At 38.3% G+C, this 26,012-nt stretch overlaps 1 protein-coding gene across 2 annotated transcripts in view; it reads right to left on the bottom strand.

The window, feature by feature from the left end:
* TENM3 (teneurin transmembrane protein 3) overlaps positions 1-26,012 on the bottom strand; it is a 1,312,080-nt gene that overhangs the window by 675,535 nt on the left and 610,533 nt on the right. The window contains exon 5 of one of the 2 annotated variants that reach the window (XM_044297320.1): positions 23,044-23,151. The exons of the other annotated variant lie outside the window; for it this stretch is intronic. Coding sequence (XP_044153255.1) covers positions 23,044-23,151 — 108 coding nt within the window. The remainder of the gene's footprint in view (positions 1-23,043; positions 23,152-26,012) is intronic. 2 annotated transcript variants of the gene reach the window in all.

Here is a 26,012-nt window from a genome sequence, read left to right as displayed (position 1 = left end):
GTAGAGACCGGCACTCGCTTCTATTTGCAATTATGGCATTCTTTATTGTCACATTGTATAATATGTGACACGTTTTGGCTAATAAAAGTCTGAGGAAGGCTTTTATTAGCTGAAAAGCGTCACATATTATACAATGTGACAATAAAGAACGTCGTAATTGCAAACAGAAGCGAGTGCCGGTCTCTACGTCACATAGTAAGAAAGGCATTGTCAGTATTTTAGATATTAGTAAGTCTGGGCTTACATGATCTGTTTTTTCATGAAGTTTTTGAAGCCAAAGCCAGGAATGGATCACAAACAGGGGACACATAAAAAAGATTGACTGGATCTTACCTTTTTTTCTTGTCAGTTCTTGGCTTTGACTTCAAAAAATTTCATACAAAATCATGAATGTGGAAACTCAGCCACATATGAAAAGTTTCTGAAAACAGGTTGGTTTAATTTGTGGCCTATTTAGTTCTGCAGATCAGCAGTTCCGACACATTGTAGGGATGATTTATTAGTCTATTGTTTTGTTGGGTAAACAATACATGTGGCACCTGGTCTGTGAAGAGATGGCAATTCAATTCAAGATTGTTCAGACTGCCTAAAGCAAACATAGTGAAGGCTTAAAATGATGGATTTATATGTGTTTTTATCAAGGGATGTAATTTATGTAGATGTCTGTATTATTTATATCATAGTTGTATCCTAGATTTTAACATGCTCTTCGTAGGTGAGATCATGGCAGCAGAGCTGCAAGAAAACTGTACCCAATAGCTATAATATCTGTGCGGCTCAAAGTGATCAGAATGGGACATGCTCCAAAAAGTTGAATTTAAAGGGGTATTCTGATGAGTTAAAATGATCCCCTATCCATAGTATGGGGATAATTATTAAATTAGAGGGATTCCTACCACTGAGCCCCACCGATCACAAGAATGGGGGCACTGTACCTCACAGAATGAACTGAGCGACAGGTCAGGCATGTGTTTCACTACGCCATTATTCTCTATGGAACTGTCAAAGATAGCCAAGTACAGGCTATTTATGTCAGGTCCCATATAAATGAATGTAGAGACAGTGAGCATGCCTAACCTGTCCATTCTGTAATTTTTTGGGGGGACCCTGTGTTCACCAGGATCATTCTTTAAAGTCAATAATCATCTTGCATGACCTTACAATAGTCATGGTTGTGCAAAGTTTATGTTGAGTTTGCAATGAGTTACCTGAGTTTGTTCAACTACTGTATGTTATGCTGGGCATTGTAGTACAGAAATAGCTATGTTGAGTATGTCTAAATTGGTTGATAATTAGAACAACTGATCAAATCAGTAAGTGTTAGGACCATTAAACATGGAAGTAACTACCAGGTTTATTAGTGGTGTGTGTTCATGAGGTCTAACAGCTCAAATAGCCCATCTAAGGCGAGGAGCTATTATTTATAACAGTGGATAAAGGAAGGGTAGAATTCATGGGGTTATAGAAAACTGAAAACAGATCACTGAGAAGTCCCGGAAAAGTAGAAAAGACACCAAGTCCAAAAGATGTCTTGAACCCAATTGCTGCTGTTCATCAGGGTCCCATTCTGTTAGAGCTCAAGGTGGAGTGGTGTCCGATCCCAACTATACTATAGAGCACCAAGGTCACTTGTTCTGCCCATGAGCTTGAGGTTACGTACATCACATAAAGTAAAAACTGTATTGATTAGGCTAGTAGTCGGCGATAGATTCTTAGTAATGTATGTTTTCTGTTGTTTAAGCTACCTCAGTTTCTAACCGTGAAACTGTCAATAAATTTCTTTCTTAGATGTAGTATTATAAATAGCATGGGCCTAATCAGAATTTGTATGATAAGCCTGTCCGTTAATTTTTTATAATAAGTTTATAACGAACATGCTTTATTGTTCCTGCCAGTTAACTTCCAGCCAACCTACCCCACAACCACAGCGCCGAAGTAAGTTTCCTCTATAAGGCACCAGGTGCGCCAAATTCACAAACCCGTAAAGCCATTTCTGAAACTTTTTCACACATCACGTACAATAGCTCAAGTCTTCTCAGACCAAAACTTTTATATTGTTATACATTTTCCCCAGTGCTTCATGTTCTATCTATACAGAGTTGGCTAGCTTTATTATGTCTGTATTTGGTCACAGATCCAGTCTTTTGTAATATGCTTACAATGCACACCATGGGATATATGTCGTTGTATTCATATTTTAATATAGGTGATTTGTTTTATATAATGTTAACAATAAATCAGCCTTTTGACAATTATCCATTGCACAGATGTCGTTATAATACATATCATTTCTATTTAGAATATGGATAGGCGTGTTGGGATATATTAGTAGATGGGTAAAAGTGAACGTTGCAGCTTTTTTTAATTAGAAAATTGGTGAAATGTTGAAATAAAATAAATTAGTTTCTTAAAAATAGATGTAAAAACAACATTACACCACAGCTAAATTGTTAATTTATGCAGCGTTCTTTATCGGATCAGAACGAGTCCCAAAGATCACATTACTTTTGCGTATACTGCTGTACATGTGATGTTCTTAAAGAGAATTGGGACAGTTAAAATGCTGTTACACATAAATATCACGTATAAAGAAAAATCGTTTCCTTGTCCACTGTGACTTCTTTAAAGGGATAAGCAAAGATTATATGTCCTTAAATCTACAGTAAAATACTGTTTAACAATTCTCCCAAAAAGATTTTAATGGGAAACAAAAGTTATTCACTAATAATCCTTACTATAGTGTTATACGGGCCAATCTGTAACCATGAAGACAAAAAAAAGAAAGCCCTGAAGAATTTTTTTATTCACACTAATAATTGAAATATTTATAATAATAAATAAAGTATAAAAATAGAAATAATGATTATAATAATATTCATAATAATACAACTAGCATAACTAAACACTTCAAATAATAAAACAAATGATATTAATAATAATAATTGTAATACAAATAAAAAAAGTTAATAATGTCAACACCAAGCTTATTGTACCTTATGTACCTTTTATTATGTTTAGTGGGAATGTGCTATTATTCACTATAGGGACAGACTCTAAATTAGGCAAAATGATAAAATCCCATGTTTGAATGAATGTACAATAAATGTTAAAAGGGATATGTCATCAAGTAAAAACAAAAAACTACTGTTTAACCCCTTAGTGACCAGCCTGCTTTTCTTCCCTTTTTACATCGTCGCATTCAAAGAGTTATAACTTTTTTTTTTCTGTCTATATAGCTTTATGAGTTGTAGTTTTTAATGGCGCCATTTTTGGATACACATAACTTTCTGATTAACTTTAATTATTAACTCTTTCTGGGAAAGAGATGGAAAAACAGCAATATTGCCACTGCGTTTTTATGCTATAAATTTTATGACGTTCATTTTTCGGTATAAATAACTTAATATCTTTATTCTCTGGGTCAGTATGATTACAGTGATACCAAATACATATAGTTTTTTTACGTTTTACAACTTTTTTGCAATAAAACACCCTTTTTTTAAGAAAAAAATGTTTTTGCATTGTCGCTTTCCAAGACCCATAACTTTTTTATTTTTCTTTCTACGGAGTTGTGTGAGCGCTTTTTAATCGTTTGTTATTAGATTTTTGGGCAACTAAGAACAAATTCTGTCTTTTAAAAAAAAAAAATTTTACGGAGTTCAGCATAGGGGATAATTTATGTAGTCTGGGCCTTTACGGACGCAGCAATACCAAACATATAGGGGAGATTTTTTTTTTTGCATTTTTCTTTTATTGAAAAGAGTATTTTCAATGGGGAAAAAAAGCACAATTTTTTTAATGGAATTTTTCTTTATTTAATAAATGTGGGTTTTTTTTCTGTTTTTTTTTTACTACAAGGGGACTATGACAGATATTATTTTGATTGCTTTTAAAATTGAAATGCATTATCCCTATAGGGCATTGCATTTGAATGGCAATGCTATTCTAACATTGACCAACAGGCTGCACCACAGAGGTGCAGACTGCTAGATATTAATGAAGGCTGGTCTGGGGCCTACATCAGAGCCCTGCCAGCCTTCCCACACATCAGCACCACACGATTGCATTTGCTGGGTGCTGATGGGAGACAGAGGGAGTCCGTTCCCTCTGTCAGCACTTTATATGCGGCGGGCGCCATTGCCCGTGGCATATAAAGTGTTAAACAGCCTGAATCGGCACTCCTGGCGATCCGGGCTGTTAGAACCGGGCCGCGGCTCTCATGTGAGATCCGGGGCCCCCACTAAAAAAGGCGGCCCAGTCTAAGACCCCTTAGTGACCACCGTAAAAAGGCACTAAGGGGTTAAAATAAGTTTTTATATTAAACCTATTTTTAAAGAACTTTTGGTGGTTATTTTTCATTTTCCATGTCGCTATCTATATTAATAAAAGAAACACAACAATCTTGCAGTTTTCATGCTAGCCACTAAGCCTAATAATTGGCATTACTTCTTGGTCTGTTTTAGATCACTTTTCTGCAGTCATCTCCTTACCATAAGCGGCAGTATTGCAATGACAGATAACACCTCTGTATATAGATAACACAGGCATCACCATTCACAGTAGGTGATTTCATAGCTTATCTACTCGCTCCTGATCTCATGCCTAGAAAGATCTTCCATAGAAGTCAACGAGTCCCCTCCTGTCCATTGTGTCTGTGGCTAATGGCTCTGCTGTAAAGAATATCTCTATAACAGCTTAAAGGCTATGTACACCTTCAGAGGATTTTTTTTTATGATTTCATTTTACTCATTTTTGGCTAAAAATCATTTTTTCGATTGGGTCATTTGGTCACAAAGGGTAAACTGTTTTTCTAACTGTGTGACTGGTATTTTCATGCTGGTCATCTAATAAACCTTATCTCTAAACTACTGAGAGGTCATAAACATTTATTTAAGGCCTCTTTCACACTACAGTATTTTGCGTTCCGTATACGGTCCGTTTTTTGCGTTCCGTATACGGTCCGTATACGGAACCATTCATTTCAATGGTTCCGCAAAAAAACTGAATGTGTTCCGTATGCATTCCGTTTCCGTATTTCCGTTTTTCCGTTCCGTTGAAAAGATAGAACATGTCCTATATTTGGCCGAGAATCACAGTCCGTGGCTCCATTCAAGTCAATGGGGCCGCAAAAAAAACGGAACACATACGGAAATGCATCCGTATGTCTTCCGTATCCGTTCCGTTTTTTGCGGAACCATCAATTGAAAATGTTATGCCCAGCCCAATTTTTAATATGAAATTACTGTATACTGTATTTGCCATACGGAAAAACGGAACGGAACAACGGAACGGAAACGGAACCACAACGGAAGCAAAAAACGGAACAACGGATCCGTGAAAAACGGAACGCAAAACACTGAATGCAACATACTGTAGTGTGAAAGAGGCCTAAGCCACATTCTTATCAGTAAGACAAACTGAGCTATAATGAGTGTTTATAATGTCAGAGAACAGAGAGGAGCCTGTCAGCATCTGCTCTGATAGAAAAGACAGAAAATCTAAAGGGTGCAACTAGAGCATCACAGCTCTGTACAGAAAAAAGGACTCCATATTTTAAATAAAGACCAATTCAAAAAATATTTTTGCTCAAAATGCAATGCAATAATAATAATAATAAAAAAATAATAATAAAAAAATAATAATAAAAAAATTGCCCTCAAAGGTAAACATTACCTTTAACAGCAACTAAGGTAAAATGGCCGTCCCCATAATATAATTCAAGAAATATAATAAATATTCAGTCAGAAAGTAATAACAGATTAGAAAAATGAATATATGTTACTAACTAGTCATAACTGGCAGGGAAAAAAAATACAGTTGACACATTCCTTTAACTTTCCAGTATCCTGACTGAAGTTCTCATGTAAGTGTGAGATAATTCTGTCAGGTACATCCTGCTGCTGAATTTTTGCTTTAGGCATATATCAGCATCAGATATACCGTGTACTCCAAGGATCTTTAATGATTTGCTGAGTGATTACTGAAAACAAACAACCTAGAGATTTTATTGAGAATTTATTTTTGTCTTTTATCTCTTTGCATCATTGTGTAGTCCACACACATATATGTGCTCCACAGGCCCCTATGGCACTCGAGTACACTTCATGTAGACAAAAAAAATTCCATATGAAGCAGAGATAGAGTATAGCTCCATGGAAAGCTACAGGCAATGCATTGTAGCTCCATACAACCTGAGAGTAATATGTGTGGAATAAAGCCTATAGTTCAATTTTCATTATTTATGTCTTTGAAGTTAAAGCAAAAATGACAAACTCATAGAAATAGTTCCTAATGCCAGTGCTACAGGAGGCGTTGATGTTGCATGGGTGTGCAGACCATCGTAACAACGCTGCAAGGGCTACAAAAGATGTCATAGCATCACACAACTGATACCTTGCAAGCATCTTGTGCCAGACATTGCAGTGTACATGATCATGTTCAACCCTGGCCTAAACCTACTGCATGTGCTAAACACATAAAATACTTACCTTTAGTATTTATGCAGCAACATCAATGTTAAGCTGGGTTTACACAACCCAAACGTTACTTCAAACACCCATTCCCGACAATCCACCCTTGTAAATGTGCTGCTGATCACCCAATGAATGAGCAAAATACTCTTTAATCAGGTGAAATACAGTAGTCTTGTCTGGCAGATTGAGGTGTCTAAACAGTGATCTGCTGCCCAGAAACAATGATTCTGTACAGGGACGAGAGATGGTGGTAGCTGTTGCCCGTTCCCATGGGGTGGAGGTGATCACTGCATGTAGATGGATATTGTCAGGAAGAAATGTTTCCTTCATGATAATTGTCTTCTCGGTCAGACTCCCTGCATGTGAAACCATCATAACTCACTCACAAGGTTCTGAGTAGAACTTTAACATGAGTTTTGCCTGGCTTGTAAAGTGGATGTTCACATCAGTTGACTTCTGCTTATGAATTTTAGCCTCTCGGCTCCCAAAATCGTTCCTTGTCCTTTTTCCTTGTGTCATCGACAGACTTTGTCCCATTCCTTCTAGTTCAATCAACACTCACAGGTCAGTTCTCTCCTCAGCAGGAGAGAAAAACTGTGGCAGAACATTGTAGTGACATTGAGGGATGTGATCTCCAGCAGTGTAACCGTGTAATGGAATCTGGAGAACCTGAGAGGCCACTTCAGGCCAGCAGAGGTTGGAAATGTTCTTGTCATGAGCACACTAAGAGTAACACTTAAAGACTTCTCTGCAGTCTGAGGTCAATGAGCAAGTGGCAGAGAATGGGGCATTAAACCCACATTTACAGGTCATGAACACTTCTGCAATAAAAGGAAAATACAGTGTGAACCAGGATTCTCAAGTAGTTGCTGTAATCTTTGCTTGGCTGGTCTCAGAACTCGTAGAGAACTGAATGGTGCATGCTGGGAGTTGTAGTTTCGCAACAGCTAGAGTGCTGAAGGTTGCTGATCTAAAATGCATTATGTCTACAACAATAGCTGCCTTCACTATGTATGTGAAGGTAGAAATAATTATCTGACCCTTCTCTGTGAAATCAGCAATGAAAACCCCCTTTTACATGAATCTAATGCATAAAACAACTATAAGAAATTATATATGTACTAGAATGAAATATGTCCATTTAAAGGGATTGTGCAGAGGGATAGTTAGTGGGAGATAGTCAGTGTAGTTTATAACCTGATATAGTGTAGCTGTTCCAGTGCAGGGTATTAGGCAGTGTGATAGGTTCTGCTGTCCGTACAGACATAGAGCTGCGATGTCACAAGTTCGCAACAATACTTAGTGCTCCAATCAGTAACATGTAGTCAGACCTGATAAAATGTGAAGTGGCATGTATTGCGCAAAAATATGCGCATTATTAATTGCCCATTTGCGCAATCGCAAATATATTAGAGCACTCCATCTGTATATAAAGCTATTGTAATGTTCTGCCGTGCCAACCATTTTCTCCAGTCTCAGGAAAACTTCTAGCAGCTTGGAAAATGTAGCAACAATAATTAGCGAATTTGCGAATATATGACGAATAATCACCTAAATATTTGCGAAATATCGCAAATTCGAATATTGCCCCTGCCGCTCATCACTACTTATGATGTCGGATGTCAAATACTGCCAGACAGAAGAACGCCGCATGCCACATTCTTTTGTCTGGAGATATCATCTTATACCAGTGTCCAAAACACATGTGCCACATGGCATGTGCACCGGTTTTTGGGAGGCAAATTGAGGCAGAATTCTAGTGCATTTAGCTTAGCAAATCTCCCGCAGACTGGAAGGGGACTGCTTGATTGCCTAAGTGTTGTGACTGGAGATATACAGACGTGGACAAAATTGTTGGTACCCTTTGGTCAATGAAAGAAAAAGTCACAATGGTCACAGAAATAACTTTAATCTGACAAAAGTAATAATAAATTAAAATTCTATAAATGTTAACCAATGAAAGTCAGACATTGTTTTTCAACCATGCTTCAACAGAATTATGTAAAAAAATAAACTCATGAAACAGGCATGGACAAAAATGATGGTACCCCTAACTTAATATTTTGTTGCGCAACCTTTTGAGGCAATCACTGCAATCAAACGCTTCCTGTAACTGTCAATGAGACATCTGCACCTCTCAGCAGGTATTTTGGCCCACTCCTCATGAGCAAACTGCTCCAGTTGTGTCCGGTTTGAAGGGTGCCTTTTCCAGACTGCATGTTTCAGCTCCTTCCAAAGATGCTCAATAGGATTGAGGTCAGGGCTCATAGAAGGCCACTTTAGAATAGTCCAATTTTTTCCTCTTAGCCATTCTTGGGTGTTTTTAGCGGTGTGTTTTGGGTCATTGTCCTGTTGCAAGACCCATGACCTGCGACTGAGACCAAGCTTTCTGACACTGGCTAGTACATTTCTCTCTAGAATTCCTTGATAGTCTTGAGATTTCATTGTACCCTGCACAGATTCAAGACACCCTGTGCCAGACGCAGCAAAGCAGCCCCAGAACATAACAGAGCCTCCTCCATGTTTCACAGTAGGGACAGTGTTCTTTTCTTGATATGCTTCATTTTTTCGTCTGTGAACATACAGCTGATGTGCCTTGGCAAAAACTTCGATTTTTGTCTCATCTGTCCACAGGACATTCTCCCAGAAGCTTTGTGGCTTGTCAACATGTAGTTTGGCATATTCCAGTCTTGCTTTTTTATGATTCGTTTTCAACAATGGTGTCCTCCTTGGTCGTCTCCCATGTAGTCCACTTTGGCTCAAACAACGACGGATGGTGCGATCTGACACTGATGTTCCTTGAGCATGAAGTTCACCTTGAATCTCTTTAGAAGTCTTTCTAGGCTCTTTTGTTACCATTCGGATTATCCGTCTCTTAGATTTGTCATCAATTTTCCTCCTGCGGCCACGTCCAGGGAGGTTGGCTACAGTCCCATGGATCTTAAACTTATGAATAATATGTGCAACTGTACTCACAGGAACATCTAGTTGCTTGGAGATGGTCTTATAGCCTTTACCTTTAACATGCTTGTCTATAATTTTCTTTCTGATCTCTTGAGACAGCTCTTTCCTTTGCTTCCTCTGGTCCATGTCGAGTGTGGTACACACCATATCACCAAACAACACAGTGATTACCTGGAGCCATATATATAGGCCCAATGGCTGATTACAAGGTTGTAGACACCTGTGATGCTAATTAGTGGACACACCTTGAATTAACATGTCCCTTTGGTCACATTATGTTCTGTGTTTTCTAGGGGTACCATCATTTTTGTCCATGCCTGTTTCATGAGTTTATTTTTTTACATAATTCTGTTGAAGCATGGTTGAAAAACAATGTCTGACTTTCATTGGTTAACATTTATAGAATTTTAATTTATTATTACTTTTGTCAGATTAAAGTTATTTCTGTGACCATTGTGACTTTTTCTTTCATTGACCAAAGGGTACCAACAATTTTGTCCACGTCTGTATGTACATGCTTCGCTTTCATAGATATGGGAATTAATGAAGCATCACAGAGTGCCTATTGAAATCATGTAAACACGGACGTTCACAGTCCATCGGAGCAAGAGACACTCATTAACGCCTCTCTTCACTAGGACTAATAAGACTTAAGTTTTCAGAAGGTTGCTCCTTTTTTTATTTTATTTTTATTCAGAACTCCTTAATGGGATATTTAAAAAGTGGTTTTCTTAATAGGCCAGAAGTTTAGGAAAAGACACAGGACAAGCCATTAGCTAGCTGATTCCCATATGTCCATCAGAGGGTGAGTTGCCACCTACTGGTCTTTAAAGCATTGCGACTGCACATATGGTGATTGTTAACAAGCCGCACATAAAAGTCATATGATGATGGAGCCAAGAAAGCTGATTTTGAATGCCATCCAGATTTTAGAGCAAATCTGTGATTAAAGAGGCTACTTAACAAAGCAAAGGGAAGTATGCTTTGATGCACACAAGTTTTAACTTCAACTGTACTGAGGTATTAAAATAATGTTATAATGGCAGTTACAATATCAAAAATGTTCAGGTGCCGCCGCCCTTCCCTTATTTTCATAGATGAGTCTGGTTTAACTCTTTCACGTGAGCAAATTATTCCAAGTGTTCATGAGATTCAGAATTTATGTGGCGTGGGAAAAATATCCTAATGCCAAGAGGTTATAGTCTGAGGCATGGTTCAGTGTTTCAAGATATATTATTATTGGATGATTGTACCTTTTACCAATAGCAATCACTGAATTACTGTTCTATACATGTTACTGGATGCCTTGGTATGTTTAATATCTGATGTGTAGCTGCTGTATGATTCAAATCTTCCAAAAAGTTTCAATTATCACGTAAGTGCAAGCATGGAAGAGGTCCTTCTGCTGAAAAATCTGATTACTATGGCATAAAATACAGAACAAACCTGTTTTTAGTACTACCATAAGCATGCAGTAAAGCAAAAATGGTTAATGGGGTAGTTTGCACATGTGCAAAATACTGATGAACAGCCACTCAAACACTGACCATTCATGGTGGAAGCTGCTTTGTAATATACTCACATACAGATAAGGCTCTCCGATGACAGTTCATCTCATAGCTGGATTGGTACAATACAGTATCAGAGAATTTTGAAAAGTACATAAAGCCATGCTAATTTTCATCTTGGCTTGCTTTATTAAGTAGATTTTTCATAACAAATGTGTTAAACCTCAAAAAATTAAAAAAGGGCTAAAATAATCTAACAACGATGTCTATAACTTTGTGTTATTGTTCATATAAAAATGCTTCCCGCAAATGGTTATCCAGGATTCCCAATACAGACAGGCACTGCTAATCAATGTTAATGGTGCTCATCATGTAGAGGAAACCCAGTAAATTGAAAAGTATTATCACGGTGAAGATTCTGTGCTCAATAAAAGATGGAATGAAAATATGGTTCTTCAGTTCAATATTATTTTTGTACGAGGCACAGAGGACTTTAATAACTAGGAGAATTGTGTGGAGCTTAGTGCACGGTCAAGATATTTGGCCACCTGTAATAAGACATGTACCAGTTAGCGCAGTAAACCTTTCACAGCTATTCCGTCATCTGGTCCTTGATGGGGCCGAAATGCCATATTAGGTACTCGGGGGAACTAACTCAATGAGATATGAGAAATTTAGACCAGAAAATGGCACCTTAATGAAAAAGTATAGTGTTTAATAAGTTAGACTTTAAGTTCAGCATGAACCCAATGATGCCGGAAATGAATGAGTGGTTTTCCAAACCACTATAATCTGCTGGAAGTCACTGAAAGTTTATGACTGTGTTCTCTGGGCCAAGGCTGAGAATTTGTTCATGAAAGATGATGAAGTTTATATACAAACCAAGCAATTTACAAGTACAAGTTCTAGTCATCATTTACTTACATCTTTTAGTTGTACTATTATAGATTTTTACAATTATTACATTTCACCAACTCACATTCTTTGTACAGTATTAATCTAACAAATTATTTAGTTAGCCTCTAGAGTCAACTTAAAGCAGGTCTTCACTGCTGCTTGGTCACCATGAAAATGCAGTGCAATCTTCAGGCAGCGTATTATACAGCAGGAGGGGCTGAGCAGATTGATATATAGTTTTTGATATACAGTATAGTGTGTGTTTCTGACATAGGAAAATTAGATTGTGAGCCCCATTGGGTGCAGGCAGTGATGACAATTGGGATACAGTGCTGCAGAATATGTTAGTGCTATAAACTGTAGACAAAATAAATAAATGCTTAAACTAGTAATTAGAGTAGAGTAAATCAGTCAACTGATTCAGGTCTGAATTGATTCTACCCGAATCAAAAGTGCTCCGACTGGCCTGAAAATTTGTGTATGACAATTTGTGTTCTCCTAGAACTCTCTTAGGACCTATTTTTTTCTCTCATCTCTTTTATTTGTATTTTTTGTTACTTTTATTTAATTTATCTATTTATTTGCTTATGCATTTATTTGTTCTCTCTCTCTCTAAAATTATGTTGAATCCAATAATCAACAAAAATTCTGTTTTGGATCCACCTCAAATTAACCCTTAGGCTGGGTTCAGACCTGAGCGTTCCGAAAGGAGCGCTCTGTATGCGCGATTGTACCGGCGTTTACAATCGTGCATACAGAGACAAGCGAACGCCCATTGTCGCGCGTTCCCGAATGTCTATGTACGGGAACGCGCGACAAAACGCCCCAAAGAAGCTCATGTACTTTTTGGAGCGTAGGGCGTTTTACAGCGCGATCGTACGTGCTGTAAAACGCCCAGGTGTGAACCATTCCCATAGGGAATCATTGGTTTCTCCTTGTTGAGCGTTTTACAGCGCGTAGGAACGCACTGTAAAATGCTCAGGTGTGAACCCAGTGTTATGCTACCAGAGGTTTTTTAGTTTTTGTGTTTTCATTTTTCTTGCCTATTTTCCCTGAGCCATAACTTTTTTATATTTCCGTTCACATAGCTGTATGAGGGCTTATTTTTTGCGGGACAGGTTGTAATTTCTAATGCCACCTTTAATTATGGCATAAAATGTAGTGGGAAGCGGTAAAAAAAATTCCAGTTTATGGCAAAACTGACCCATGCTCTTCATTCTCTGGGTCAGTATGATTACAACGATACCCCATATTTATAGGTTTTTAATGGCTAAATAGTGTAAAAAGAAATTTAAACTTAGTAAAAATATTATTATTTTTTTACATTGCCATATTCTGACCCCCAGAACTTTTTTATACTTATGTCTTCTGAGCTGTTTAGGGGCTCATTTTCTGTGGAACAATCTGTAGTTTTTTATTAATATCCTTTTGGAGTGTGCGTGACTTTTTGATCAATAAATATTTTTTATATATTTTTTGAGATTTTTGTAAATTTTTGGTGATGATTTTGAAGCTCATATATGAACCTATAAATAATAATTTTGAATTTTTGATTTTGTTCTATCAGGGATTTTTAAAATTACATTTAAACTAGAAGTTGCTTATTTCTTATCCTGGCCTGCCTTCTGGTAGCCAAAATAGGAATTGCAGTATAAAAACTAACAGCCTCGTCAGCAAGGGTGATAGTATTCAGAGCAACTATCGATGCACACATTGGCCGCACGGTGCATCGATATCATTTAGATGCCATGATCTCGCTTAATCACGGTATCAAAAGCCTTTAATTACCGCGATCTGCATTATTGCCACAGTAATTAGCCGCAGGTCTCTGCTGTATGAAACAGCAGAGAACTGCTGGCCATGGGCCCACTGCACGTGCGAGCGGGTGCCATGTTTACACATCGCTCCTACGCAGTACATGTACGGCACTGGTAGCCAACGGGTTAATACAAAATATGGGGTGAATCCAATTAAATTAGAATCGATTTGGTCATCTCTGCTAGTGATTATTTTGTACTCTAAACGAAAACAAAAAAATGTTACAATGGGTGGATTGGTTATAGACCCTACAGGGAAATTTTCTGGTGGGCCTATGACTAAGGGGGCCACATAATCCCTCCTCTTGGCCGTCAGCAAGGCACATAAAGACCTGATGCTCTCTATGATATTGCTGTCCTTAATGACAATGATACAGCTCCATACTCTTGAGCGGATTTACAGTATTTTGTGCTGCACTGTAATATTCGCTTCTGCTAGGGTAGTAAATTGTGTTACACAGTGGCATTTGGTTCTGCTGAGGCAGTATTTCATCTTGCACTGTGTATTTGGTTCTACTGGACCGGTATTTTGTCCTGCACTATGGTATTGCTGTCCCCCCTTAGTTCTGTTGGACCAGCCTACAACATGAGGCCAATTTTAGTTTTTTTCCAGGGCCAATATAAGTTGCCAGTCCGCCCCTGCATGTCACCAACTTTTAAAATATTTTTAGATTGCTTAATATCTATGGGCTGTGTCTGTGTTTTACAGTTATTGGGCAAAGGTCCAATTAAATAATCCTATATAATCCTCTAACGCCTGCATTACATACACTTTAGATATGATAATGTGCACAGTCACCAGCTGTCCCAGTGCTTCTTCTACATGAACTAGACTGTTTGGGTCACAAGTTTTGATATACAATAATGACAAATTTAGATGTCAAATGTACATCCCCTAACAATCATATCATGGATTTGACTGTGATCCACTGACTGCTCTGAAAATTAGCTTTTTCTTCAAATTATTACCAGACAGTAAAATAAGTAAGATGCTCACGCTGAGGCTTAGCAGGTGATAATAAAGGATGGACATTTACAGTATTAAACTGTACAATATCTATTCACTCAAGCCACTTATGCATACCGATATAAGTCCCTCTGGCTGAAATAAAGAGATCTCTGCAATTCTAATTAAAACCACAGACATGAGTTCCAATTAAAGAACATCTTCAGTGTTCCTGAATTGTATTGTATAGTGTAGAATTTGCCTAATAACATTTTAAAATCAGGCCTTTGAGCACGGTTTCCATGAAATCATACATATGTTGTTCAGTAAATTGCATTTGCTAGTATAACTAATTTGCTAGCAGAACTTAGACAAACTTTTCATCTAGGTGTCCACTGCCACAGGAAGATCTGCATCGCTATGATAGCTGATATAACCAGACCCATACTTGTTAAAGGGGTTGTCCGGGTTCAGAGCTGAACCCGGACATACCTCCATTTTCCCCCCGGCAGTCCCCCTGACTTGAGCATTGTAGTAGTTCATGCTCCGGTGCTCTCCTTTGCCCTGCGCTAAATCGCTCATGGCAAAGGCATTTTTTGGAGATCCGGTGATGTACTTGGGCTCTCCATGGGGCTGCCAGGAAGCCCGGTGATGTCACCGGCACTGATGGGCGGGATTTTGCGCTGCCCTAGCCAGTAAAACGGCTAGGGCAGCGCTAAAGCCTGCCCATCAGAGCCGGTGACATCACCGAACACACTGCCGGGCGGAAGTGTTTTCGAAAGCAATTTAGCGCAGGGCAAGGGAGCGCATCGGAACATGAGATGCTCAGATGCTAGCCTCAGGGAGGCTGCATGGGTGAAAAGAAGGGTATGTCCGGTTCAGCTCTGAACCCGAACAACCCCTTTAAGCTGACCATACACATAAGATAAACGTTGGCCAAACCTGCTTATTTTGGGTGCTCCAACCTACCATCTAATGTGTATGAGGGCCTCATTCCTCTCCCTCAGTGGAAGATGTCAGGGGAGATAAGGAACAGGTACGTTGGATTTTAACTGACTGATCCTTCTGGAGACAATTCACCACTAGAGGTGTCTGGCAGTGGCTTTCTCCTCTCAGACAATTTAGAACACATGTATGATATCAGGAGAGAGAGCTGTCAGCCATCGTATGGTCAGGCTTAGAGGTTCTCCTGCACAGATTTTCATCTTTTTATTGTTCTGTTATAGAGAGTTTTTGAAATAATTGGTGAAACTACAATGCATAGAATATACTGTACTGTATGTATATTTGTGAATGCTTAGAGAACACCTCTGTCTCATATGGGACTGCTATATAGATTCTTGGCTTCTTTTAGTGACTAACCTCATGAAGATGGTTTGATGGCTCTGAAATGTGCAGTTGCATTCTTAAAAGAGTAATACTTATATTTTGGACAAAATCTAAATCAAGTAATGAGGTCAATACTTGTCCATTAAATCTACATTTGTCATACTTAATCCAAAAACTGCTTATGTCAAGGATCATTACTAAATAAGTAATTGGATAAGAGCCTGAAGTACATAACCAGGAAAATAGGTATTATGAGGTATTCTTCTTGTCTAGTGTGTTACATTTTATAAAATGTTCTGCACAATAGAATTGTTAAATAATAGTATAAATATCAATTTTAGCATCTGGTATTGCTTTTGAGGTAAGATGATTGGCTCTTGAACTGCCTGGTAGAGCAGATATAGCTACCAGAGCACAACTATAAAATGCATAATGCTACACAGGCCTACAGGCTTTGATTTATTCATGTACAATTAGTTGCACTGAAATTGCTTTAATTTTATGGCCTTGAGAGCAGACTTCCTCCAATTCCCGTAGGAACTATTGGCCGGGCCACGTGATTTGGAACTGATACTGCATTTAGTTTTTGAAACAAAAACACATCTCGTGATTGCTGTCTCACTGACTAATGCAGCCTTTTCATTTCAGGAAAGGGAGTGGCGGAGAGCTTCTTTATTCCACTTGACCCTGAATGGCTGATTCAATCGAAAGAACTCAAGCTCACAGCATCTTTGAAATATTTTAGTTTAGACCTGTCATTTTACCGCAAGTTAGTCCATAATTAATGCTGATTGCCCAAGTCCATACTTTGTCATATGGCTTCAGAACAGATTGGCCTTTCTACTTCTGTTGCTGCAAAGGGATTTAAAAGGTCCACATGGCTGCAAAAAGAAGTCAGAGCAAGATAATAAGAACGACTTGTGTTCAATCAAGAAAAAAAGTCCAGGCTCCAAGAACATTTAAAGACCAGTTTCCTCCAGCCAGGAGAGAATGACATAGACACGCAGAGAAAATGTACATTAAGTGCATGTCTTTTCATCTAATTATCTGACTTCAGTTCTCATTTTTACAGCTGACCAGGTTACATTACAGAAAGGCTTTCATACGTCTCTATAGCGTAACCTGTTAACGGCTGTTTGACACCACATTGGAAAGGCAGCAAACTGGAAAGGTAAAGATCTAGATGTGGTTTACACCTTTCTTATTACAGCTCACCTTTTCATTATAACCCTTGTTGGAAGGAATAAGCTAACTGATGGAATTCATCCTTAATCATTTCCAACTCACTGCGCCTGCATACATATGCAATTTCCCATAATTCCTGTGGTAAAATTGATGGACAATTCTATTGTACGAAAGCTATGCAATTACAAGCCCATATTTAAGACAGTGGAGACTTGGCTGCACAATCAATGAGGATGCTGCTGGCATTTTTGTATACAGGATGGACCTTCACTCCCAAACTACTGAGCACTAATTAGGAATTTATTCGATGACTTACACCAGTTTTCTGCTGTATGAAAGTGAAACATAGCAAAAAGGAGGCTCCTTCGGTGGGCCCAGGCTCTTTTACCATAGTGGGCTCCAAAGGTCCAGGGAAAAACACATTTGTAGCTGCCTTTGGAGACAATAACTTGCCACTAGGGTCTATTTCTTTGAATCAAAACCTATAGGACCTGAGAATAATTTCTTGTAGTGGGCCCAATGAACCTGAGTCCAACTCTGGTCATACATTTTTACCCACTCCATATTTGCACAAAAATTGTAACTTACTTTTGAAAAAAATTAAAATATTGAATAAAGTAGAGCCACCCCACCCACCATAAGTCCAACATATTTGCTATTAAGATTTACACCAGAAATAGGCATGCATTTTGGTGCAAATCTACACATAATCATAGTACCCATAGATAAAATTGTGCCATTTTTTTTTTTTAAACAGGAATGCACCTCTTAACAAATGTGACTCACTTTACTGCAGTATAATTTGGTATGCAACTGAGATATGTGATAACAGTCTTAATAAACTTCCTAATAAATGTTTTATGCTGGGCCCCTGCTGTACTTAATCAAATGACTAGGGGTTAGGTACAATGCTAGATATCAATTGACTAGGGGTTAGGTATAATGCTAGATAAGTATTCATTGGGAGTAACAAATCTCAAAAGATCCGTCAATGGTTCGTATTCATTATCAATATTTTTTTTTTTTTAACAGATCCATAAATATATATATATATATATATGTAAAAAATGGAGTACAGCGGCTCACCCCTGTTTTGTATGGATAGGTGCTCACCCTCAGGTCCTACCCTCAGGACCAGTAAAAGAGATTGTACCGTGTAAATAAACGAGGGGGCACACTCAAGAGGGAAACACTGACTGGATGTGTCAAGTTATTTAATGTATTAAAAATATATTAAAAACAAACCCTTAAAATACACATAAAACATACATCAAATGGTAAAATATGTGATATGCAGCAATAGCAAATAGAAACAATATCTCGTTTGTGGTCAATATAGCAGCCGACGCACTGCTGTATGTGTAGAGGGACAAACACAATAGTAACAGCAGTGTCCAAATTCCAATTGAGATGAATGTAGCAATTCTATAGTAGATAATGTTCCAATTTAGATGGTATGGTATGGACGTCAGAATCGACAACTCTATATATAGATAGTGCTCCAATTAGAAAATATGGTGTGAATGTCAGGGTCGACAGCTCAAATGTCCCGTACCTTTCCACAAATGAGGCACTATACCACTTAAGGTAATGATTCCGCGACTTATATGGGGCGCAGATTTTATGCCAGTGTCCGGTACTCAAAATATGTGGAGATGCGTGTAACAACCTCCAAGTTACTCACAATTTCTAGCCGCTGTAGTGTTCCAGTCTCCCCCTTCCTTGCTGCGTGACTGCAGCGTTGATCTCCCAGATAGCCGTGGCGTCCCACGTGACCTGGTCTCTTGGGTTCCGGGTTGGCGCTTGTATGACGTCACTACTATGCGGCAGTGGCTTTGCGGCGGTAACTTTGATTATGGAGGTGAATCGTTGAATCGCTGAACTTTCAAAGTATGCTAGTATATAGCTTTTATTCTTCGCTTGGAATCCACGCACTCTGAATTGCCAGACGCGTTTCAGGGTCTTGCACCCCTTCCTCAGTGGCCACCGAGTGAGTGGATTCTCACTCCTTATGTATGGTGTTGTCCCACCCATCATTAAGCTCTCTAGTGCTTGTTTGAATATGTGGGATGGATTTCATTGCTGCTTTTCTTATTATGATTCAAAATAAAACGTTAAAATAACACTAAAATTCATAGATATTATACCCAAATGTTCAATATATAATACTACTTGTAAAAACAACTTTGTGGATAAACTGCAAGGTCAATTTTAGGAAAACCGCATAAAAACGCATCAGTGTGAATTGCGTTTTATATGCGGTTTTTATCCAACATTGTAAAAACAGCTTTGTGGATAAACTGCAAGGTCAATTTTAGGAAAACCGCATAAAAACCGCATCAGTGTGAATTGCGTTCTATATGCGGTTTTTATCCAACAGGAACAAAAATACTCTTTACCTAGAAAATTCAACCAAAAACACATCAATGTATAATTGTTTGATGTAATTTTTGTGTTTTTGTACTCTGCTCATTGTATTTCTTAAAGTATTTATATGGTGGGGTTAAATACTTTAAGAAATACAATGAGCAGAGTACAAAAACACAAAAATTACATCAAACAATTATACATTGATGTGTTTTTGGTTGAATTTTCTAGGTAAAGAGTATTTTTGTTCCTGTTGGATAAAAACCGCATATAGAACGCAATTCACACTGATGCGTTTTTATGCGGTTTTCCTAAAATTGACCTTGCAGTTTATCCACAAAGTTGTTTTTACAAGTAGTATTATATATTGAACATTTGGGTATAATATCTATGAATTTTAGTGTTATTTTAACGTTTTATTTTGAATCATAATAAGAAAAGCAGCAATGAAATCCATCCCACATATTCAAACAAGCACTAGAGAGCTTAATGATGGGTGGGACAACACCATACATAAGGAGTGAGAATCCACTCACTCGGTGGCCACTGAGGAAGGGGTGCAAGACCCTGAAACGCGTCTGGCAATTCAGAGTGCGTGGATTCCAAGCGAAGAATAAAAGCTATATACTAGCATACTTTGAAAGTTCAGCGATTCAACGATTCACCTCCATAATCAAAGTTACCGCCGCAAAGCCACTGCCGCATAGTAGTGACGTCATACAAGCGCCAACCCGGAACCCAAGAGACCAGGTCACGTGGGACGCCACGGCTATCTGGGAGATCAACGCTGCAGTCACGCAGCAAGGAAGGGGGAGACTGGAACACTACAGCGGCTAGAAATTGTGAGTAACTTGGAGGTTGTTACACGCATCTCCACATATTTTGAGTACCGGACACTGGCATAAAATCTGCGCCCCATATAAGTCGCGGAATCATTACCTTAAGTGGTATAGTGCCTCATTTGTGGAAAGGTACGGGACATTTGAGCTGTCGACCCTGACATTCACACCATATTTTCTAATTGGAGCACTATCTATATATAGAGTTGTCGATTCTGACGTCCATACCATACCATCTAAATTGGAACATTATCTACTATAGAATTGCTACATTCATCTCAATTGGAATTTGGACACTGCTGTTACTATTGTGTTTGTCCCTCTACACATACAGCAGTGCGTCGGCTGCTATATTGACCACAAACGAGATATTGTTTCTATTTGCTATTGCTGCATATCACATATTTTACCATTTGATGTATGTTTTATGTGTATTTTAAGGGTTTGTTTTTAATATATTTTTAATACATTAAATAACTTGACACATCCAGTCAGTGTTTCCCTCTTGAGTGTGCCCCCTCGTTTATTTACACGGTACAATATATATATATATATATATATTATTTTTTTTATTTTTTTCTGAGGCCCTTGACATGGTTAAACGTGTCTGCCTGTCTTTGACATACAAATGGAGACTTCTCAATTAATCTGGTCCTGTTGCACCATCCGGTTTGATATGAATGAATCCCTTACCAAAGTAGAGTTGTGTATGACACTCTGGGGTTTTCTAGGACTCTATCCAACCTCTTTTAAGCTCTTTAATGCCAAGGCATCAGTAGTAATGTCAAAGTGACAGTGATATATAGTTATGGATAAACAGGGGGTAGCCATTGGTAACAATAAGCCTGTTTAAAAATGAACTGCCAGATTTTATTTGTAAATTAAAACATGGTCCATGAATTAGCCTTTTTGCCAGCAGGTGCCTCCTTTGTCTTCTGACCTGTAAAATGGCGGCCACCATTTTTAGAGATTCATCCAAATCAAATCACAAAAATTTGAGACAAAATCGATTCATTTAGAATCAATTCACGCATCTCTAATATGGAGCAGACATAGCCCAAAAATAGGGCTCCAATCTAGAGATGAGCGAATTTCTAAAAATTCAATACTGATTTGTTTGAATCTGTGTCTGAATCTCTTCCTGAATCAAAAGTACTTTGGTTGACTGGTCCCTCTAGCCTGCAAAAATTCTGCTGAACTGAAAAATGTCCTATTTTGTCCATTTTCATGGACCAACAGTCCCCATGCAATCCAGGGGTGACATTTTTATTTTGATTTTTTTTTCCACTGTCATGTGAATGAATCCTAAGTGTACAGGACCTTTCTAGTGTCACTCTACTGCTGTACTACATGCAATACCACTAGTATTCCGTCTCCAAACACAGCATGCAGACAGAGAGATGTGTGAATGAGACAAGAAGATCTCTTTAGTGGGACGTCACCACAACATAAACCTACTTATAAATTATGCAGGAGTTAAAACCCCCACTTTCTAAAAGCCATGCTCCCTAAAGTAATTACATTTGTATTTCTACAAATATTTAACAGTTTAAATGTATAAATAGCTCCTAGATGGGAGACCCAGGCACTCAGCATATACAAAAATATAATACTAAAAATATATATCCAAAAATATATCTTTATTGAAATTGAAGAGTCTCTTGAAGGTGCCCCTAGTCAGGTCTGTATTGTGTATATGTTGTGAATCATGGGGGAGCCACGGGGGGAGCCACGGGGGGAGCCACATGGTTTGATTTTGTATTTATTTCTACTTGTTTTTCCATCCCACCATTTTCACTACTTGTAATGCTATCATTTGATGTCCCAATGTGTTTTGTGCACTCTCCATGTGGTTGTGTTTGTCTTTGCCAATTTATGCATCTATTTATTTATTTTATCGATTTCAATAAAGATATATTTTTGTATATATATTTTTGCATTATTTTTGTATATGCTTAGCGCCTGGGTTTGTCCCATCTAGGAGCTATGAGTTTTTGAAACTTGCGTTCTATTTGTGCTATACAACCGTATTCCAGTTTTGTTGTTTTATTGCTCATTGATATTTTATCTATAAATTCATGCAAAGTTGTCAAAGACAAAATGCATCCTATCTGTAGCCAACATGCTATTCTGTGTTTGAACATTAAAGGGACACTAACTTTTCACAAAACATTTGATATGCCATAGAGAGAACCATATCAAAAGATCACTGGGGGTCTGAGTGCCGGGACCCTCACGATCACTAGAACTAGGGGAGAGAAGTGTGATCATATTGCTATCTTGTGCTATCTATCTTTGCTGCCAAGGATGGAAATTAGACAGGCCAATAAACTTCTATCAAATCATGCAGAGGGGAGAAAAAGTGCAATATGCAAACATTTCTCTCCCCTCATTCTAGGGATCCGTGGGGGTCTCAGCAATCAGACCCCCACCAAACACAACTATTGATATCTCTATGACATATGAAACGTTTTGAGAAAAGTAAGTGACCATTTAAAGCTTAGGCTTGTTTCACTCTGCCAATATGAGTTCCATTATGAGTTTGCCGGGTAGCGGCTGGATCTCCGGAAGATCTCATTATAGTCAACATCTGGTGATGCCGGAGCCAGAGAGCTCTGGCAGGCTGTTCTCTGCCAGAAAAACCTGCCAGAACTCATAATAGCAGTGTGAAACAGGTCTTAGCCCTGCAAAAGCTGTAATCTATTACCAATAAAATACCTTGCAACATGTTGCCATGCGTTTTCCACTCATATCCTTCGTTCTGAATGTTCTGATGGCCTCCTTCTCCCCAGCTGTCAATGACTTCTTGTATCGTGACCACGCTGTCTATACATAATAGAAACAATAGCTGTGGTCACCAGCAGTTATACTGTTCATGACTGCCCATGATATGAGGGAGTAAGAAGGTGCCTGACCATGATGTATGCTGGGAAGTCAGGCACTGACAAGAGGGAGCAGAAGGGTCTGATGGCTTGAGGGCCATGAGTTTAATAATACATATTAGATGAAAGTTGGCCAAACATCTGACTGCCCGAACACCTATTGTGCATTGTGGTGTCCAAACTTCCTCCAACTGCAGAGGCCGAGAGAAAACAAGGGTTGGGCACGTTGAATTCCAGCATGCCAATCCTTTGGCCCTCATGAAAGATAAGCTGCTGCTAGGGGTGTCTGACAACAGTTTTATCCTCACTGAGAGTACATGCCAATCATGCATGTTAACAGGGAGTTTCACCTAACAGCTGTTTCATGCATTGAAGTGGACTTGTTTAGAGAAGTCAATATCAATCCCCATTCATGCTCAATCTTCAAACCTAATATATTTTTTTCAGCATAAACCACCATACTTTTTATACTTTGCCTTATGACCCAGTACCAAGTCCATAGGTAATTATAACACTTATGATTGGAACTAACCCAAGGCCAACAGTTTTACAGACATAAATTGCAGCACCACAACTTAGGGAAAAGAGTCCTCTCTTATCAGAAACCTTCTGTGACAGGCAATACTGGTTGTCAAAAAGGTTATAATTAATATTGCTATCATATACAAAATGCCCAAAATGGGTGTAAATCTATGCACTGTGGAACCTATTAAATTTGCTACATATCTCTGCGTCTTCTAAAACCAACCACTTACCATTTAATTTAGAGAAATGTTGCATGCCCCAGTTATGCCCTCAGGCTTCCAAACACACGTCCGAAACGTGTTTTTTAGTCCTCAGGAAAGTATTTGTAAATCATGAGTAATGAGTCTGTCTGGATTTGTTGTCAGGATGTTTCCTAATTGCTTTTGGGCTTTAGGCAAAACATTTGGACAGTTATTCGTGCTCCCAGCTAAACCAGCAATATCTGTGCATTTTCTAGTCTCTTTTATCAGCAGACGATCATGTCTACTTGGTATATCAGGAATAATTATATAAAGGAAATTCAGGAAATAAAATCCCTTTGCTGCTATAGGCCAATTTAAATACTAATCCAGGTCTGATAGTTAGGTGACTGAAGAGAGGAGAGAAACATGAGAGAAACTATTTAGCAAAATGTTCCTCTTAGGTAATCTCTGAAATACAGCTCTTCATGTTCTTCATACATTTTTTTTCTCATTGTCGTATGAAAATTCATGTGTATGTTACATAGATTGCTGATTGAGTATAGTATATCTTCAATTTATTTGTATTTAATGTCTAGTGAAACTAAGACTAGAGTGGAATTTCCTAACTATTTAGGTGGTAAGAAGACTGGATGGAATTTATCGGCATTTACATATGATAAGAGAAACCTCCTGCATAGTGGCTATTATAGAGCATTTACACCTAAAGACTTCATTTCCTCTTGGGGTACTTTCACGCCAGCGTTATTCTTTTCCGGTATTGAAATCCGGTAAAGGGTCTCAATACCGGAAAAAAATGCATTTGTTTTGTCCTAATGCATTCTGAATGGAAAGCAATACGTTCAGTATGCATCAGGATGTCTTCCGTTACGTTTCTTGTACGGTATTTGACCGGACAAAATCCAGGAACACTACCTTACTTGCCGGATTCGGCATTCATTTCCATAGAGATGTATTAATGCCGGATACGGTTTTCCAGTCTGCGCATGTGCCGTGACATAGGAGGAGCTATTTTTTGCTTTTGATCTTTGATAAAAATTAAATACCGGATTCATTATTCCGGATGATACGGATCCGGTATATCACTTCATCTGTCTAATGGATCCAGAAAAAACATATTTCCACTTTCATACGGTTTAATGAATTCGGCAGGCAGTTCTGGCAACGGCATCCGAATAATGCTAGTGTGAAAGTACCCTTACATGAAAGTGCAAGTCATGGGAGAAAAGACATAAAGCCATGGAATGCCCCACAGACTAAAACTAAAAGATTTAGCAAACCAATAGAAAAAACAAAAAAACACCTTTAAAATATTCCACTCACCCCACACTTCTCCAATTCCCGTTGAGCCTGTACTGATGACAATACATTCATCGGTCTCATGACCACTGCAGCCAGTTACTGGCCTCAGTGGACATAAATAGTGTTGGGTGCGAAAATTCAAATAGCGAATATTAATCGCGAATATCGGGAATTCAAAAATGTGCAAATATTTAGAATATAGTGACATATATTCGTAATTTTTTATATTCTAGATTTTTTTTTTCATCAGTAACCTCCCTTCTTGCTTGTGGGCCAATGAGAAGGCTGCAATGTTTTCGGCTGAGCTTAGCAACATCCCTAGCAACCAATAGGAAAGTTGCCTACCCCTTACTATATAAGACCCTCCCCAGCAGCCCTTGTGTGCAGGATTTTACTGGTCTGAGAGAGACAGCAGTGTTATTGCTGTGCTCTCTGCTTTCCTGTGTCATTACATTAGATAGTTAGTTAGCTTATATATATAATACAGATAGTTAGTGGGAGTGATATAGTGTAACTGATAGGTTCTGCTGTCCATACATACATGCTACATACATAGTGCTATATGTATGTATGTATGTATGTATGTATGCATGTATATATGCTACATACAGACATAGTGCTGTGATGTCACAAGTTCACAACAAAATTTAGTGCACCAATCACTAATAAGTAGTCCGACCTGTTAAAATCTGAAGTTACGCGTATTGCGCCAAAATATTTGCATCATTAGTGTCGAATTTCACTCTATCGGCACTCTATTTGCATATAAAGCTGTTGT

Source organism: Bufo gargarizans, chromosome 1, assembly GCF_014858855.1.
Source record: "Bufo gargarizans isolate SCDJY-AF-19 chromosome 1, ASM1485885v1, whole genome shotgun sequence".
NCBI lineage: Eukaryota > Metazoa > Chordata > Amphibia > Anura > Bufonidae > Bufo > Bufo gargarizans.
The sequence above is the reverse complement of the archived record's forward strand: the minus strand, read 5'-3'. Positions and strand labels throughout refer to the sequence as shown.